The following is a 17457-nucleotide window of genomic DNA, read 5'->3' on the forward strand; positions in this document are numbered from 1 at the left end:
TTGAGATTTATTTGCGACATTTGTGTAAGTTTGGAACGCAGCTCATCGATATTGGGAAAATAGAATATGTAGGAGTAAAAAAAACAACTCCTTCTATTGACGCCCATGTCAATATGATATTAGTTTTATGCCTGGAAGGCTTGAAGTGTTTGGCTGCAAGGGCTAATTCAACGTTCAAACTTATATCACATATACTAATAGTTAAATAAACTAGAACAATAAGCACCAAGAACCCAGGATGCATACGATTCTTGGTAGTGGGGAATTAATCTTATTAAAGAATGAATATATCCTAAGATTCAAGACAACTAGAATAATTAAGATAATTCTGACGTAGGCAAGGTAAAATAGAACAACAGTAATCATGATACAACTGAAATTCACACTTGTGCAAGGTTCAAATGTGACCTCTTCTCCATAATTGACAACCAAATATTATTATCCCAATGAGTTGAATATTGGTTATTATATTTATTACAGACTCTAAGAAAAGTAATATGAAATAAAATTATATTCCCATCATATGACTATATATTAGTACAATATTTTTACTTGAGGGAATATAAATGTTAACGCCTAAAAAATGGACAGTGATATGAAAAATGAAAAAGAGATATAACAAAGAATTGATCGAAACTCCAACGTAGTACGAGTATTAGTTAAAAGACCATATTTGCAAAAGTAATCCATTTCCAGAACGGAAATAAAAATTCCATTTCCACGGCTAAAACAATGGCATGAAGGAATATACATGGACTTCTTTTTTCAATAACAAATAAAAAAGGAAAGAAAGAATTAAAGAACCTCAAAAAACAAAGGAAAAACAACGGCAACGCTACCTTCTCACCAAGGAGCGTTTCTTCTGTTTCTCAAATCGATCATCAAATTATAGTTATGGAATAGCTTGGATCTGACTCGTTTTTGGAGAAAACAAAAGGCGGAATGGGACAAGCCTTTCGCAAGTTATTTGATACCTTCTTCGGCAACTCTGAGATGAGGGTAAATGCTCAAACGCTCACTTTTTATTTTTCCATTTTGTAATTAAATTCCACTTACTTTGGTTCATGATTATGTTAATCTTAAGTGACTCTGACTTTTGATCCGTGTCTGAGTTAAGAGACGATAATTATATTTAGTTTGTCTTTTTTAGCTATTGGACTGTTACCTTTATTAAGAAGCAGGTACCTTATGGACCAAGTCGAGGTCTTGAAAATACCTCTTTTTAGTCTTACCTTAATTAAGAGTCTTGTCTAGGTTAGGAATTTAGGGGTAGGAGTTATATATAGTTGTTGTAAAGGTTTCTTATGATTATTAAATTTGAGGTTTAACTCCATTTTTTTGGGATTTTCTGTTCTCAAGGTTTTAAGGACACGTTCTTCAATTTCCTTACAATTTAATAGCTTCCATCCAACATTTTATACCTTTTTTTTGTTTGGTCATTCCTGAGTGGATGCTACAACTTGAATCTTGGCGTTCACAATGTTAAGTATATAACACGGGGGCTACATATTTTTGTGGAAATTGAGTGATACAAAGTAATACGGAGTAACATGTTTGAGGTTGCTGAGGAATGAATGTAATATGCAGGGTTGAATTTAGCTTTAAAGCGTCTTCATGTGGCTTATGGAGAAACTATCAGCCTTGGGTTTTCATATTAGTTGTATATTGTGATTTTTCTGAACAGAGAAAGAGTAGCTTTCACTGTATTTTATAGGCGTCTTTGAACTGGTTGACATACACAGAGTTCACCAATCTGTGAAATGATTTATTCTTTGTATGTGTCTACGTGAGTTGGAGAACTTGGGGTTGATTTCTTCGTTTATCCTCTATCCCAACATCTGAGGGTTAAAAGACTTGCCATTGAGGGAGCAAATTGAGTATAAGTACTTAGAAAATAAAGTTAAATATTGGTGCCTTAGCAATTATGATTCTCTTTTTTTTTTTTTTTGGGGGGGGGGGGGGGGTACAACTTCCATTTATCAACTTTTCTTCATTAGCACATTACTGTTTTCTTCCTTCTGGCACGCTGCTGTTAGTGGTAGTTCTTGTTCAGTAGTGCAGTTGCTGTGCTTCTGCTTCCTTTCTGACTTCAATTAAATGCGCTGCTGTAACTAATGTTTAAACCCGGTCTTGTAATTCACTTAAATTACTTGTTTTCTCTAAATACTAAAATTGAATTCATTAAAATAGACAGTAATATGCACTGAAGCTAGTTCAGTAAGAACCGGTGAGAATAATCTAATTGTACCCATTTATGTCCTATGTAGGTGGAATAAAAAGTGAAAGTCCTGCTCCCTTCTATACCATTCTTTTTCCTCTAGGATGATTTCCACTTAGTGCAGAGTGCCAGCTACCAAGTGGCTTGATATTGCTGAGGGACCTCCCAGTTCTGCAAAGGGCCTCTAAAGCAGGCGGAGTAAACATGCAAAGAACCTAAAATGGTCATCTTTAGATCATTAGACACCTTCAATTTGTCAGATATGATCTGGTCTTTTGCCATCATCCTTATTTTTTTCTTTTCAAATAGGTAATCATCAAAAATTTCGTATGAAGTTCTATCTCTCATGAATCATCTTCTGCCTTAGGTTATTAGTCTATAATGCAGTGCCCACATTGCTGACAACATAGGGAGGGGTTTGGGGGAAGGGAATGGAAGAGTTTCTTGGAGGCAAAACCAATTTGTTTCCCCAATGACTTTTACCCCCTCTATTGAGAATAATTACTAGAAGTTGGTAGATTTCGTAGCAGGCTTAAGTATGCAAGTGATGCTTATTTCTTATCATCCATGCAATCAGTTTTCATAGGTCATGGCCTTATGTTCACTGCATGGCTTTTGTCTCTGATTATTTTCTTAGCAGATTATTCTTGTCGTATGTGTACAATATCTTATACATTTTTGCTATGATTTGCTTGGCATAGGTTGTAATGTTAGGGCTGGATGCGGCTGGAAAAACAACTATATTATACAAGCTGCATATAGGAGAAGTTCTGTCTACAGTTCCTACTATTGGTATGCAAATTGCTTTAGATCTCGCTCTCAGTGGTGTGGCACTTGATTATTAAAATGTGTAATTGGAGCTTCAATTCAGGATCTGATTGCATCAACATTGTTCTCAACATGACAACTTTGGTGTTTTTTTTTTTCAATTTCTTGATTGCTTGATGAATTTGAAGTTTCAACTAATTGTAATATGACCTATCAATGTCAGATGCAAAAAATATAAAAGCCCCAAGATCTGAAATATATGATAGATTTTATGAGCACCCTACATAGCTAATAGGGGGTTGTTTCCTTCTATATTCAGAATGTATATCCAAATTTTGGCCATAAAAATGCTTTTTCTTATTTAATAAATACTCTGTAGATTATTAATGAATTATCAGAGAAAATGGGATTTTTCATTACCTAGGATATGGTTGATGTTGATAGATGTGTAAGGTAGGATTTGCTGAGTATTGTTGATTTTGTACTATTTCAGTTCACAAAATAAAGTGGATCTTCATTACTAGGAGAACTACATGTGCAATCTTTTGTCTGAGAAGTATTCGTAGTTCATTGAAGATTGCATCAACACTTGTTACAAAGAAGGTACTTTAATAGGCCATGCTAGAGGTAGTTAAAAACTTCATGAACCGCATCAACACTTGTTACAAAGAAGATACTTTCATCAACACTTGAGGCCGTCACTTAAGATGACATCGTAGTGGTTGCAGAAGGCACAAATTGGAATCTCAAATTTAGCAATGGAAATTCCTTCCTGTTTGGAATATCACAAAGTTTTACAGAAATGAGTAATTGCACTGTGACATCAAGTGCATGTCTGTCTATGTAATAGCTGATTGTATATGCACATGCAGGTTTCAATGTAGAAAAAGTCCAGTACAAGAATGTGATTTTTACTGTGTGGGATGTTGGTGGACAAGAGAAATTAAGGCCACTCTGGAGGCATTACTTTAATAACACAGATGGACTGGTAACTATGTATATTATATTGTATCTGCATCGACTTCTATGCATCTACTGCTGAGTTTAATTTTAGAATAATTAAATGCGAGAGGGAAAGGTGAATTCTCTCTTTTAGTTAGAAAAAGAGGGTGAAGTTTCCCTCCTCTTTTTCTTCATAGGTAGTACTACCTAAAAGCCAAATAGGAAGCTTTATTCCTCGAAGAGTTAGAAGATATTCTAAATGAGAAAATGTGTGAATGTGATATATCATATGAACATGTCATTACTAATTACGTAAGTCCACTCCCATATCAAAAACCAAACCTATATCTTCCCTTTTATATGAGCTATCTTTAACTGCTTGTACATCCTGTTTCTGTAAAATGGTAACCATATCTGCTTACAAATTGTTTTATTGTATACAGATTTACGTCGTTGACTCTTTGGATCGAGAGAGAATCGGAAAGGCGAGGCAAGAGTTTCAGGTTCCTTTTTTGAACCTTTATCTCTTTGATTCAGGTACTTCTTGGTGGCTTACCTAATGAAATCTCATTCTTAATGTGTTCTCAGGCCATCATCAGAGATCCTTTTATGCTTAATGCTGTGATCTTGGTTTTCGCTAATAAGCAGGACATGGTAAGTTTGTCATATCAGTTGGCTTGTGCATCAACAAACCGCAATTAGTTGCTTGTTATCTTATTTTCTCTCTTTAAGTAATGTTGGAGCATAAACTAATAGGTGAAAACTGCTAAATAAATCCAAGACAATAGATACTCAAAGATTTCGACTTTCCTAGTGCTGCTTTTACGATATAATTACATTTCTGAAAGATAACAGAAGATACTCAAAGATTTTGCATATCTTATGTCCTGGCCTTTGTAAGCTTTAACATGCTGGTTTGTTTATTGAACTTCCCTGTGCGTGGTCCAGAGCTGGCATGTGATTTATTCTGGTGCTTGATTAGCGACAAAAAGTTGGTGTGGTGGAGTCTGTATCTCATCAGGCAGATGCTCGTGTTGTTTTACCTCACCAAAGCATACTAATACGAGAACTAAGAAACAGCTCCTCCTTTTTCCTTATCCTTTCTCACCAAAACCTTCCGAAAGTAGACCTTCATAACCATTGAATTGTTTGGGCTCTTCCTAAATAGTCTGCAACTCTGAATGTTTATTTCTCATGACTGATCAATTATAGAAGATATATATGACTTTTTCATGAAGAATAGGTTCTTTGAAGTAAAAAGCCAAGCTGAATTTGTTGAAGTATTACCCCTCTATGGTTATCAATGCAACCCATTCACAAGGACTATGTCATTACTTTGGAAAAGTTTCACATCATTATATAGCGTTACCTCTTCTTTAACTCCAAATTGCCAGCAGAAAAAGCAACATCTGTAACTGTTGCTTTTTAGGAGGCAATCTGCAGTTCCTAATTATAATTCTGATATCTAGATTCCATCTATCAGGAAGATAATATGATAAATAAAGATGTAATACATAGAATTAGAATAGGATGACTGAATTCGATATAGAGGATTCATGTAGCCGACCCCAACTAGTTTTGAGATTGGGTATTAGTTGATTGATTGATTGATTGAGTCTTGGCAACAGACTATCTATGTTGACCCAAAGGGAATGGTGGGAAAAGTGCCAAGGGCTATGACCTAATGGAATTTTTCCAACAAGCAATAATGGTATGGCAGAAAATATTACTTGGCCTAGTAAGAGCATAATAATATAGAAAGTAATTAGGTGCAAAATAATTAAGATGAATTGTCTGCTCTTATTTCATTTTTTGGTGTAAGTAAGAATTCCTAGATGATGCTGAATCTTTGATTATAACTATAGAATCCTTGTAAGAAGAGCAAGGAGATCTTGTTGCTTCATTTGGAATGTAAATTGGTTCTACACAACCTTTTTGCACCTGATATATAATATGTTATTTTTCTCAAAATAGAGCAGGATAATATGAATTCCAGCATATTTTTCCAAGTTTTACTCTTGGTTGGAATCTATACTAGTTTTTGTTTATTATTTATTCATTCTGGGTGCAAAAAGACAAATGAGAATCTTCATGTAGCTAGTCCATGACCATGAACTTTAGCAATAAGTTGATGTGGCAGGTAACAAAGCAAACAGGCAGGTGAAGAATAACGAATTGCCACAATTAACCAACTAGCAACTGCAGGATCAAAGAAAATATATTGCAGTTGCTTTTCCCTAATAAGAAACAAACATGACTTGCAACCGAGGGTTATTTGATAACTAAACCTCTTGTTAACTGCAGGAAGCCCTAAACTAATGAAAGAAATGTAACCCAAAAATCTTAACCTGTGCTAGTAATACTCAAAATTCGACTACAATGGTGCGGAGCTGGCAAACTTGGATCTTGTTGGCTAGCTGCCATTGTGCTGCACTAAGTTCTGTTTTTTGGAGTTGGTTTTATAAAGATTGGTGTCTAAAGCTTAAGAATGCTATTATAGTGTATTCTCTCTTAGCTTGAATTGAAAAATACGTGATATCCTGATTGAAAATAAATGATCTGATTTCCAATCAGGAGCCACTTTCTCTTTCCATTCAACAATAACATACCCAGCACAAGTGGGGTGGGTGGGGGGAGGGGAAGCTGTATACGCAAACCTTACCAATACCTTGTGAAGGTAGAAATGCTGGTTCCGATAGACCCTCGGCTCAAGAAAAGCATAATCACAACAGTTTAGATAAGGAAATACAGCAAAGGAGAATCCATGTAAAGAGAAGCAGTAACCACAACCAGAAAAATGATAAACGAAGCAAAAGAACACATTAGGTAGTATTATAAATCTAAGTGTGAGAATGCACGGGAGAAAATATATTATTGATTAATTGACAATGATAAAATGAGCCATATGTATATAATACATGACCTACTCCTAATACATATGGGATTAGGGTTATTTACTACTATTTAACTATCAAACTAACACTCCCCCTCAAGCTGGTGCATATAAATCATATGTGTCGAGCTTGTTACATATATAACTAATATGAGGACCAGTGAGGGACTTAGTGAAAATATCAGCAAGCTGATCATTCGACTTCACAAATTTTGTAGCAATATCTCCAGAGAGTATCTTTTCTCTAACAAAGTGACAGTCAATCTCGACGTGTTTAGTTCTCTCATGGAACACTAGATTTGACGCAATATGAAGAGCAGCTTGATTATCACACACAATTCCCATCTGACTAATCTCACCAAATTTCAACTCCTTGAGCAACTGTTTTATCCAAATTAGCTCACATGTGGCCATAGCCATTGCTCAATATTCTGCTTCTGCACTAGACCGGGCAACCACATTCTGTTTCTTGCTCTTCCAAGACACCAAATTTACTCCTACTAAGACACAATATCCAGACGTAGAACGTCTATCAGAAGGTGATCCTGCCCAATCAGCATCTGAGTATCCAACGATCTGCTCATGGCCTCGATCCTCAAACCATAAGCCTTTGCCTGGAGGTGATTTTATATAACGAAGAATGCGGACAACTGCATCCCAATGACTATCACAGGGAGAATCCATAAACTGACTCACAACACTCACAGGAAAGGAAATGTCAGGTCTAGTCACCGTGAGGTAATTTAATTTACCAACCAACCGCCTATATCTTGCAGGATCGCTAAGAGGCTCCTCCTGTCCTGGCAGAAGTTTAGAATTAGGATCCATCGGAGTGTCAACAGGTCTACAACCTGTCATTCCTGTCTCCTCAAGAATATCTAAGGCATACTTCCTTTGTGAGATCACAATACCCGAGCTAGACTGAGCGACCTCAATACCCAGAAAATACTTTAATCTGCCCAGATCCTTAGTCTGAAAGTGCTGAAAGAGATGTTGCTTCAACTTACTAATACCATCCTGATCATTGCCGGTAATAACAATATCGTCAACATAAACAACCAGATAAATACAGAGATTTGAAGCAGAATGTCGATAAAATACATAGTGATCAGCTTCACTACGAGTCATGCCAAACTCCTGAATAACTGTGCTGAACTTACCAAACCAGGCTCGAGGAGACTGCTTTAGACCATAGAGGGACCGGCGTAACCGACATACAAGGCCACTAGACTCCCCCTGAGCAACAAAACCAGGTGGTTGCTCCATATAAACCTCATCCTCAAGGTCACCGTGAAGAAAAACATTCTTAATGTCCAACTGATAGAGAGGCCAATGGCGAACAACAACTATGGATAGAAAAAGGCGGACTGATGCAATTTTAGCAACGGGAGAGAAAGTATCACTGTAATCGAGTACAAATATCTGAGTATATCCTTTGGCAACAAGACGAGCCTTAAGTCGATCAACCTGGCCATCTGGACCAACTTTTACTGCATACACCCAACGACAACCAACAGTCAATTTACCCGAAGGAAGAGGAACAAGCTCCTAAGTGCCACTCATATGTAAAGCAGACATCTTGTCAATCATAGCCTGTCGCCATCCGGGATGAGGCAGTGCTTCACCTGTAGACTTAGGGATGGAAACAGAGGACAAAGATGACACAAATGCACAATGGGATGATGAGAGACGATGGTAACTTAAACCGATATAATGAGGATTAGGATTAAGCGTGGACCGTATAACTTTTCGTAGTGCAATCGGTTGATTAAGAGGAGACAAGTCCGCAATATTATCAGGGTCAGGTGCAGGACGTGAATCAGCTGGGCCTGATGCTGGGGGCGGACGACGATGATAAGTCAAGAGTGGTGGAGCTGTAGAAGGTTGAACTGGACTAGGTGGTGGCACTGGAGCTATAGTTGGTGGAACTGGACTAGGTGGTGGCACTGGAGCTATAGTTGGTGGAACTGGACTAGGTGGTGGCACTGGAGCTATAGTTGGTAGAACTGGACTAGGTGGTGGCACTGGAGCTATAGTTGGTAGAACTGGACTAGGTGGTAGCACTGGACTCGGTGGTGACACTGGAGCTATAGGTGGTGGAGCTGCAACTGGAACTGTAGGTGGTGGAGCTATGGAGGAAGATGAATGGGCGATCGGGACTGAATCTCCAAAAGAAGGAACGGGTGGCACCTCAGAAATATCTAAGTGATTAATTGGACCTGTGAAGTATGATTGGGTTTCAAAGAAGGTAACATCAGCAGACATAAGAAATCGCTGAAGGTCAGGAGAATAACATCGATATCCCTTTTGCGTTCTTGAGTAACCCAGAAATATGCACTTAAGAGCATGAGGAGCTAACTTATCTTTTCTTGGAGTAAGGTCATGAACAAAGCACGTACTCCCAAAGACACGGGGTGGAAGAGAGAACAAAGGTAAGTGGGGAAACAGGACAGAGAATGGAACTTGATTTTGGATAGCTGAAGATGGCATACGATTAATAAGATAACAAGATGTAAGAACTGCATCCCCCCAAAACCGCAACGGAACATGAGATTGTATGAGTAGGGTAGGAGCAGTTTCAATAAGATGTCTATTCTTTCTTTCAGCTACCCCATTTTGTTGGGATGTGTACGGACAAGATGTTTGATGAATAATCCCATGGGAGTTCATAAACTGCTGAAATGGGGAAGACAAATACTCTAGGGTATTATCACTACGAAATGTGCGGATAGAAACCCTAAATTGATTTTGAATTTTAGCGTGGAAGGTCTGGAAAATAGAAAACAACTCAGATCGATTTTTCATAAAAAGTATCCAAGTGCACCTGGAATAATCATCAATGAAACTGACAAAGTAGCGGAATCCTAAGGTAGAACTAACCCGACTAGGACCCCAAACATCTGAATGGACTAAAGTAAAAGGTGATTCTGCTCGATTATCAAGACGCCGCGGGAAATGGGAGCGGGTATGCTTACCGAGCTGACACGACTCACACTCTAAAGTGGACAAGTGAGATAAGCCAGGTACCATTTTCTGAAGTTTTGACAAACTGGGGTGTCCTAACCGTTTATGTAATAAATCTGGTGAATCAGTAACAGGAGAAGTTATTGGAAGACAAGATGCGAATCCATGTGATTTTGCAAGGATAAGGTAATAAAGTCCGTCTGATTCATGTTCGGTACCAATGATCCGTCCTGTACTGCGTTCTTGTATAAAAACAAGTTCATCAAGAAATAAAACAGCAGATTTAAGTGATTTGGCTAAGCGACTAACGGCTATGAGATTAATAGGACTACCAGGACATAAAGAACTGAGTCTAAAGGTAAGGAAGGAAGTGGACTTGCTTGACCTATTGCAGTTGCCATGGCTTGAGACCCATTGGCCATTGTGACTGTTGGAAGAGATTGAGAATATGAGATACTAGTGAAAAGAGATTTGTTACCAGAAATATGATCAGATGCACCTGAATCAATGACCCAAGACTCAGAAGGTGAAGATTGGGAGACACAAGTCATGCTACTATTTGTTGGAACAACGGAGGCTAATCCTGAAGATGTCTGTTTACGTGCTTTGTACTGAAGGAACTCAATATAATCCGGTAAAAAAACCATCTGGATTGGATTCAATGCATTGGATCCAACTGATTGTGAGTTAAAGGCTTCCGAGACGAATGCCATTATAATATCGTGCCGGAAAAAGCAGAAATTTTCTCGGGATCACTGTTCACGCCGGAAAAATCACTGTAGCTCACCGGAAAATTCCAAAGTTGTCGGAATCTGTCGGAAATAGTACCAACGGACTCGGAATTGCAAGGAGATACACTGTCCAAAAGAAGCATTTCAAAATTCTGGCCGGAAACCCTCACGCGCCGGCGCGTAGGACAGACGCGCGGCCGGCTGCAGATCTCCGGCAGGCGCGTGGGGGCGCGTGGATGGTCTTTTTCAGGTGACTTTTTCTGGGGTTTGGTCGCCTAGCTCTTGGGAACCTTTTGGTGTTGTTGGATGTCGCACAACACTGATAATTAATGACTTTGACGCAAATAGTCACTTAGGTCACCGGAAAATTGCACGGTGACTGAGTTCTTTCTTCCCGGATGTCGTTGGAATGACGACAACGATCTCTTCTCACCGATGCTCTGATACCATGTGAGAATGCACGGGAGAAAATATATTATTGATTAATTGACAATGATAGAATGAGCCCTATATATATAATACATGACCTACTCCTAATACATATGGGATTAGGGTTATTTACTACTATTTAACTATCAAACTAACACTAAGAATAGGAAATACGAGAATACACTAGTACGACAGGTATAGAAAAGCAATACGGGTACGAAAAATATTTATGCTCGACTACTTATTAACCTATTACCCTAATCCTCAATCTCCACACCTTCCTATCGAGAGTCATGTCCTCGGTAAGCTGAAGATGTGCCACGTACTTCTTCGGCCTACCTCTACCTCTTCTTCGCCACCATAGCTAACCTCTCACCCCTCCTCACTGGGGCATTTGTGCATCTCCTCTTCACATGTTCGAACCATCTCAATGCATCTTGTCCACCACGGACCACTCACACCTCTCACTTTCTCTTTTCATCTCACACATAATCTGCATGCCAGTTTTATTATGCTTGTGGTTTCTGCTTATGTCGCTTTTCTGTTGCATTATGACTGCTGGGTAAAAAGGTGTATGGTAGGAGGTGAAGTAAAAGAAGGATGACTGTCATTCACCTTTAATCCTCTCTTCTTCCGTTTCTATTTTTCGTTGGGTGATAAGCATCCACTTTTAATCCTTCTCATGTCATTAGGAAATGAAATTGGAGGGGGTTTTGCCCATAATTCAGTTTTTTATCTAAAAGAACTTGTGGAAATCAGGCGAATCTCTTCAAGTCTCTCCTAGTCTATGTATGTGTGTGTGTATCTTCTCCACTTGTGCCACATAGATGTTTATCATCTTGAACTTTTCTTTTTCTCCAAATTTTTGTCCAGAAAGGAGCAATGACCCCAATGGAAGTGTGTGAAGGCCTTGGTCTTTATGATCTAAAAAACCGAAAATGGCATATTCAAGGCACATGTGCTCTTCGTGGGGATGGCCTATATGAGGGACTGGACTGGTTATCGAGTACTCTGAAAGATCTCAAGGCCGCTGGGTACTCTTCAGTGGGCACTTCATCCTTCTGATTGATCAGGTCTGCACTTAGCCTGGATGTCTTCAAGAGTGTTGCTGGCATCCATAACCTGCTAATCTAACTTTCATATGCTTTTGCAGGCTTACAAAAGAAGAACCCCCCTTTTGAGGGACAAAACTGAATACCCTGTCGTCTGTAAATTGAAACGCCTGAACTCTCATTGACAATCTTTACTTTTGGGTCTGTGCTTCTGATGCAGTGGAGTACAATAGGCACTTGATTCCTGGCCTAGGTGAAGCTTGATTTTGGTTCTGTTGTATGCGGAAATATGGACCTTGCAATTGGTCTTTCCCGTACACTAGAAATGTATCTGTTGATGCCTACCTTTTGTATTTTCAGTATGTATACTTCCACATGAAATGAGTGATTACTGATCTTCCTTACAAGCATGCCAAATTTATCCACCCTGCTCCCTAAAAAATTTGTGCCTTTAGATGTATCATTCTAGTTCTTGCTTCTCGTGTGTGTTGTTGACTAGTTTATCCATTCATAATTTATCTATGAATGTCCTTTTGTCATCCTGTTATGCTTTCATAAAAGTCTCATGTGCTGAAGTCAACATTTCTCAATTAAGCAGAGATAACACTTTAAAGTTTATGGGTTCAGAACTAAACACATGGCTCGTCTTAGTTGCTTATTTCACAATTAAATGTTTATATTTGATGAATTTCCTAATCTAGCTCTTGCTTAAGTTGTTTTGGCGGAATATATTTTATGAAAGGACCACCTGAAGGGCGTTTAAGTCTTCGACGCTAGGTGACGGCTGGAAGCGCTTTAACTATGGATAAACATGTTAATGATGTATTTTCATTATTAAAATGAAACTTATTTGACATGGTTTTCAACTTATTTGACATGGTTCTTTTCTATGCTTTTCGCCTTTGGCGATGAGTTTATTGAACCTTGTCGAGAGTTTGTTTTAGGATTGCATTTGTTATGATTTTCATCTTCTCTGCTTCATGTGATTATGGGTGACGGTTTTACTAGACGAGTTTGAGAAGTGCGTAAAAAAAAAGTTTCCAGCAATGTCACACCCACATTTAGTTTCTTTGATTTCTGCCGACCCTTTACTGGATATATAATCTGTCAAAAGTAACGGATATGCCAAGTGTTTAACTCATCTGGAGAAACAACTTATCAAGTTTGAATACGGGATCCAATCTTCCTTCAAAGAAAGATTGCAACCGTTAGAGGGTGCACTTTAAGTTATTTCACCTCCTTCACGCTAGTTTCATAGATATTTTGCTGGTTATGATCAATCATAAGTAGTTGAAGATTGACAAAGAGCAATATGTATGAATAGTTTTACTTTCCATTTATATAAGTTTGAAAAACTCTAGGAATACAAAAACAAGAGCGATCAAAATTTTGATATATCTCTGGAGTAGCAAACCAAGAAGGTTTGCAAGGCTGATCCAACATCGCGCTCAAAGTTCATTCACTGGCAGGTGGAGTGGTCTGCCTTTTATAAACGTTTAATTTTCAGTGTCACTGATCAAACAATTTTCTGGAAGTGTTTGCAAGGCTGATCTCGAGCTTGGCGCCTGTGAATGAAAAAAACACTTTAATTGTCTTCACATTTGAACATCAACAACCAAAAGTAAGAAAGGAACACACAAATTAAAAAGAATATCACTTGATGTTGTTCTTACCTTGATTTTAGCAACCTCCTTTCCACTAGGATCTTTTGTGACGCTCTTTCAACATCTTTGTAAGCTGCCTCAAGCTTAAATCTTGCAAAGATTGCTTACTTTCATTACCAGCAATGCCTTTGTAGACTGGTTCTGGGATAGCATTAGGTATGAGAGAAGCTTGGGGAGCAAGAGCATGAGCAGCAATATCCACTTTAACCGCAGCATGATCAATTTCAGATTCTTCCATAGGTTCTTCTCCAGCAACTACTTCTGAAACATGTAACATCTTTGTAAGCTTCCTCAAGCTTAAATCTTGCAAAGATTGCTTACTGTCATTACCAGCAATGCCTTTGTAGACTGGTTCCGGGATAGCATTAGGTATGAGAGAAGCTTGGGGAGGAAGAGCATGAGCAGCAATATCCACTTTAATCGCAGCATGATCAATTTCAGATTCTTCCATAGGTTCTTCTCCAGCAACTACTTCTGAAACATGTAAACACTGCTGACTTCCTCTCACCTTAACCTCGCACTCACCTTCCTGGGCAGCATCATCAGGTATGAGAGAAGCCAAGTGTGGAACACCATGAGCTGCATTATCCACATTAGCCTCAGCATAATCAACTTCAGATTCTTCCATGGGTTCTTCTTCTTCTGCAACTTCCAGACCATGAGCTGCACTATCCACATTAGCTTCAGCATGATCAACTTCATATTCTTCCATGGGTTCTTCTTCTCCAGCATCTTCCATGTTAGCTTCGGAAGCATCTTTCAAACACTGCTGACTTCCACTCACCTTAGCCTCCCCCTCACCGTTGAATTGCCCCAACGAACTCACGTCATGGAAATCTATGTTAGAGTCTCGATTGACACTTGCAGGTTCTCCCATCAACTTTTGCCCTCCTGCAATATCAGTATGATTTAAGTGATCTTCCTCCTCCCGATCATTTTCTGCCACAAAGTCAGATGTATCATCACAATGGGGCTTGTCCTCTTCATGCGGCTGCTTCATCAGGATCATATTAGTGATATCGGAACTTCTCTTGGTATCTTCACCCAAGTTCTGGCTTTTGTTCTGAAAATCTTTTTCAGTTTTAGCCTGAGCTTGATCAATTTCAGATTCTTCCATGGATTCTTCACCAAAAACTTCTAGTTTAGCTCCTGAAACATCATTCAAAGACTGCATTCCTTCAGATGCCATTTCTTTTCCATTCTCAAGTTCCTCTGTTTTTGACATATGCACATCTTCAGATCCGAGAAACAATTTTGTTTAATTATCACACAGCACGAAACAACTCACTGTACTAAGTAAAATAAGATTGTCTATACAACAGAGATGGTGATAAGACAATTGATACAAAAAGTAGACAGAAGAAGAATATATACCATTTTCTTGAATCTTTCTACCAATTGAGCAGTATACATAAGCAATCAAAATAAATAGACAACAAAACCATTTAATTCATATAAATAGTAATGCAGAAGACTGGAGCAAACAACAACATACACTGAGAACAGAGCAATACATACCATTGTTGTTGTGACCAAGTGGTACTTCCTCTGAGCCTTCTTCTGCTTTTGTATCTAACACAACAACCAGGTTATTGTTACTTTCTTGTTGAAGAACATCTTCAGTTTCTATTTCATTTTGTACCAAGGTATTTGAACATTGACCTGATACAATATCTGATTCATTATTGATCTCCAAACTTTCTAACGTTTTCAATTCAATACATGTACTGTAGTTGTTAGTCAGAACTCAGCCACCAAGTAATGTTCAGGAAAAGAAAAAGGTCAAGGATTACTTGTGCTTGCGGACATTACCATTTTTGTCTACTTCTTCATTCTTGTGAATAAAATACTGCTCAGAATCCACCTCCAAATTTTCCTCAGTTTCTTCAGGAAAAGCATCAAATGTAAGGGTTCCTGACATTTCATTCTCTTGTGTGCTCTCCTGCATTGGTTTCCCAGCTATCCTTGCTGATCGACGAGTACTGTACACTTGCCTAACTGAACTTGCCTTCAATTCTTTTCTTTGGCTAGTTAGAACTGCTGGTGTCTTTGGCACATCTTTCATTTCTCCCTGAATCCGATCCCCAATTTTTTCTTTTGGTTCACATTCCTTCATTGCGGATTCCAATTTAGCGCGAACTGCAGTTGCTGCAGCCCTTCTTCTGGTAGTCGGCAATGCAGGAGTCTCATGCATGTCATTCTTGGCTTCATCTACGTCTCTGACCACCTTTCCTCTCGTTCTGCAGCGACTCCTAGTCAAGGTCTGCAAAGTTTCTAAGTCATGTTTGATTGCTTTTTGTTGTGTAGCTCGATGACAAGTCCGAGGTACACTTGTTACTATTTCTGACTTCCCAGGAGACTCCATGGATGAGTTTGCAGTTTCAGATTCACATGAGCTCAAGATTTCTTCAATACCATCAACCTTTACACAAAAACAATACTAAATTTCCTTTCTATTGTACAATGTCAACATACAACTACATAAACATGTTATAAGCAGCTATAGGTATCAAACTGTGGAAGTACTAATCATGCACAACTTAGGCAATAATTTTGGGAATATATAATCATAATTAAAATAGTTTATGTTTTGGGGCATGGAGAAGAGTAGATTTAGCCAAACTGCTCCACAGGGTCAGACCTAACTGATAAGTTAAGGGTTCATCTGAACCCATTAGCTTTAGCTCAAACCTTAAGGTATTTAAGCCATCCACTAAATACGATGTACAATTAATAGATTGCGAACCAAGCAAATCAAATGGGTTGTGGTAGAATTTTGAACTCGAGCTCATAAATTCAACTCCTGAATCCGCCTCTGCTGCTCCAATAGAGAGTTGCACAAAACACTTAAGAACCAACCTCAGGCCTTAATCCTTTCCAATATCGTAACTTAACAGTCATTGGTGTTGCACACATATGCAAATATTGAAAAAAAATGTTTCCAATAGTTTAAGCTTTTAGATTAGGGGTTCGCAAAATCCAACAAACATGAAGGAGTGTTAATATAGAAATTAGATATAACAAATCATTTGCAGATTAAATAAATAAATATAAATTAACTTTAAAAGCAATAATTAATCCCAAAATTATTCAATCAACATACTGGAGCTTCCTAACAATCTCAGATTCAATCTAACATCAAGGGTTAAAGCCGCAAAATGTAAGCTGGAAATAAAAATCATTTTGCAGATTAAAAGAGATACTACTAATATTCCTTTCAGCTCATTCAGAAATGAAACTGAAATGCTGCCTATCCAATTTACATTTTAAAACAAATCAAACAATTCAGAGTACAGGAAATATAGCTTTTTAATTGAAAGAAGAAACATACAAACTCGAGGGACTGAAGAGCGTCGGCCATGGCGACATTGGTGAGGTTAGCTGGGATTTTGTTCTTCTTGCAAAGAGCTTGTAGTGCTCTCCTTGTAAGGCTGTGGAAATCCATCTCTCTCCTTGAAATGAAACTGGAACTCGTCCCAATGAAATACTTGTGTTGGGGTTTGGGGGGGGGGGGGAGGGAGGGGGGTTGTACTGATGGCAGTAGGGATGAGAGTGACGAGAAAAAGGAGGGGTATATATATGTATTACTTGTTTAGGTGCAGAGAAGGAAGGAACCCTTGTGAATATGAACGTTGGAGCGTGCATTCAAAATTTTGAACCTTGGGCTGCGCCGAGAGAGACTTTGTAAACCCTAAGCATGGGAATTGGGCTATAAGCTGCTGATCTTCAAATATTGTCCTCCTTTTTAAAAGTATTTAAAAAAGGGAAAATGGTATTTGAAAATACCATCTATGTC

At 38.4% G+C, this 17457-nt stretch overlaps 2 protein-coding genes across 8 annotated transcripts; one reads left to right on the plus strand and one right to left on the minus strand.

Moving 5' to 3' along the window:
- Positions 1-704: 704 nt before the first annotated feature.
- LOC109240574 (ADP-ribosylation factor 1-like 2) lies at positions 705-12539 on the plus strand. The gene is made up of 7 exons (XM_019407228.1): positions 705-999; positions 2920-3010; positions 3859-3974; positions 4372-4431; positions 4517-4582; positions 11819-12018; positions 12099-12539. The coding sequence occupies exons 1-6, from the start codon at positions 943-945 to the stop codon at positions 12008-12010; spliced, it is 582 nt and encodes a 193-aa protein (XP_019262773.1). The 5' UTR covers positions 705-942; the 3' UTR covers positions 12011-12018; positions 12099-12539.
- Positions 12540-13310: 771 nt separating this feature from the next.
- LOC109240575 lies at positions 13311-17187 on the minus strand. Of its 7 annotated transcripts, none has more exons than XM_019407236.1 (6): positions 16993-17187; positions 15474-16083; positions 15180-15335; positions 14145-14873; positions 13671-13931; positions 13311-13562 (listed from the first exon to the last, which is right to left on the minus strand). In XM_019407236.1, exons 1-5 carry the CDS (start codon positions 17104-17106, stop codon positions 13696-13698), a joined length of 1845 nt encoding a protein of 614 aa, XP_019262781.1. In that variant the 5' UTR covers positions 17107-17187; the 3' UTR covers positions 13311-13562; positions 13671-13695. The 7 variants fall into 7 exon arrangements, with proteins under 7 accessions (XP_019262781.1, XP_019262778.1, XP_019262780.1 ...); XM_019407233.1 differs by having other exon boundaries at positions 13671-13922; positions 13992-14873; XM_019407235.1 differs by having other exon boundaries at positions 13671-14810; positions 15180-15233.
- Positions 17188-17457: the final 270 nt, after the last annotated feature.

This window comes from Nicotiana attenuata, unplaced genomic scaffold, assembly GCF_001879085.1.
Source record: "Nicotiana attenuata strain UT unplaced genomic scaffold, NIATTr2, whole genome shotgun sequence".
Lineage (NCBI taxonomy): Eukaryota > Viridiplantae > Streptophyta > Magnoliopsida > Solanales > Solanaceae > Nicotiana > Nicotiana attenuata.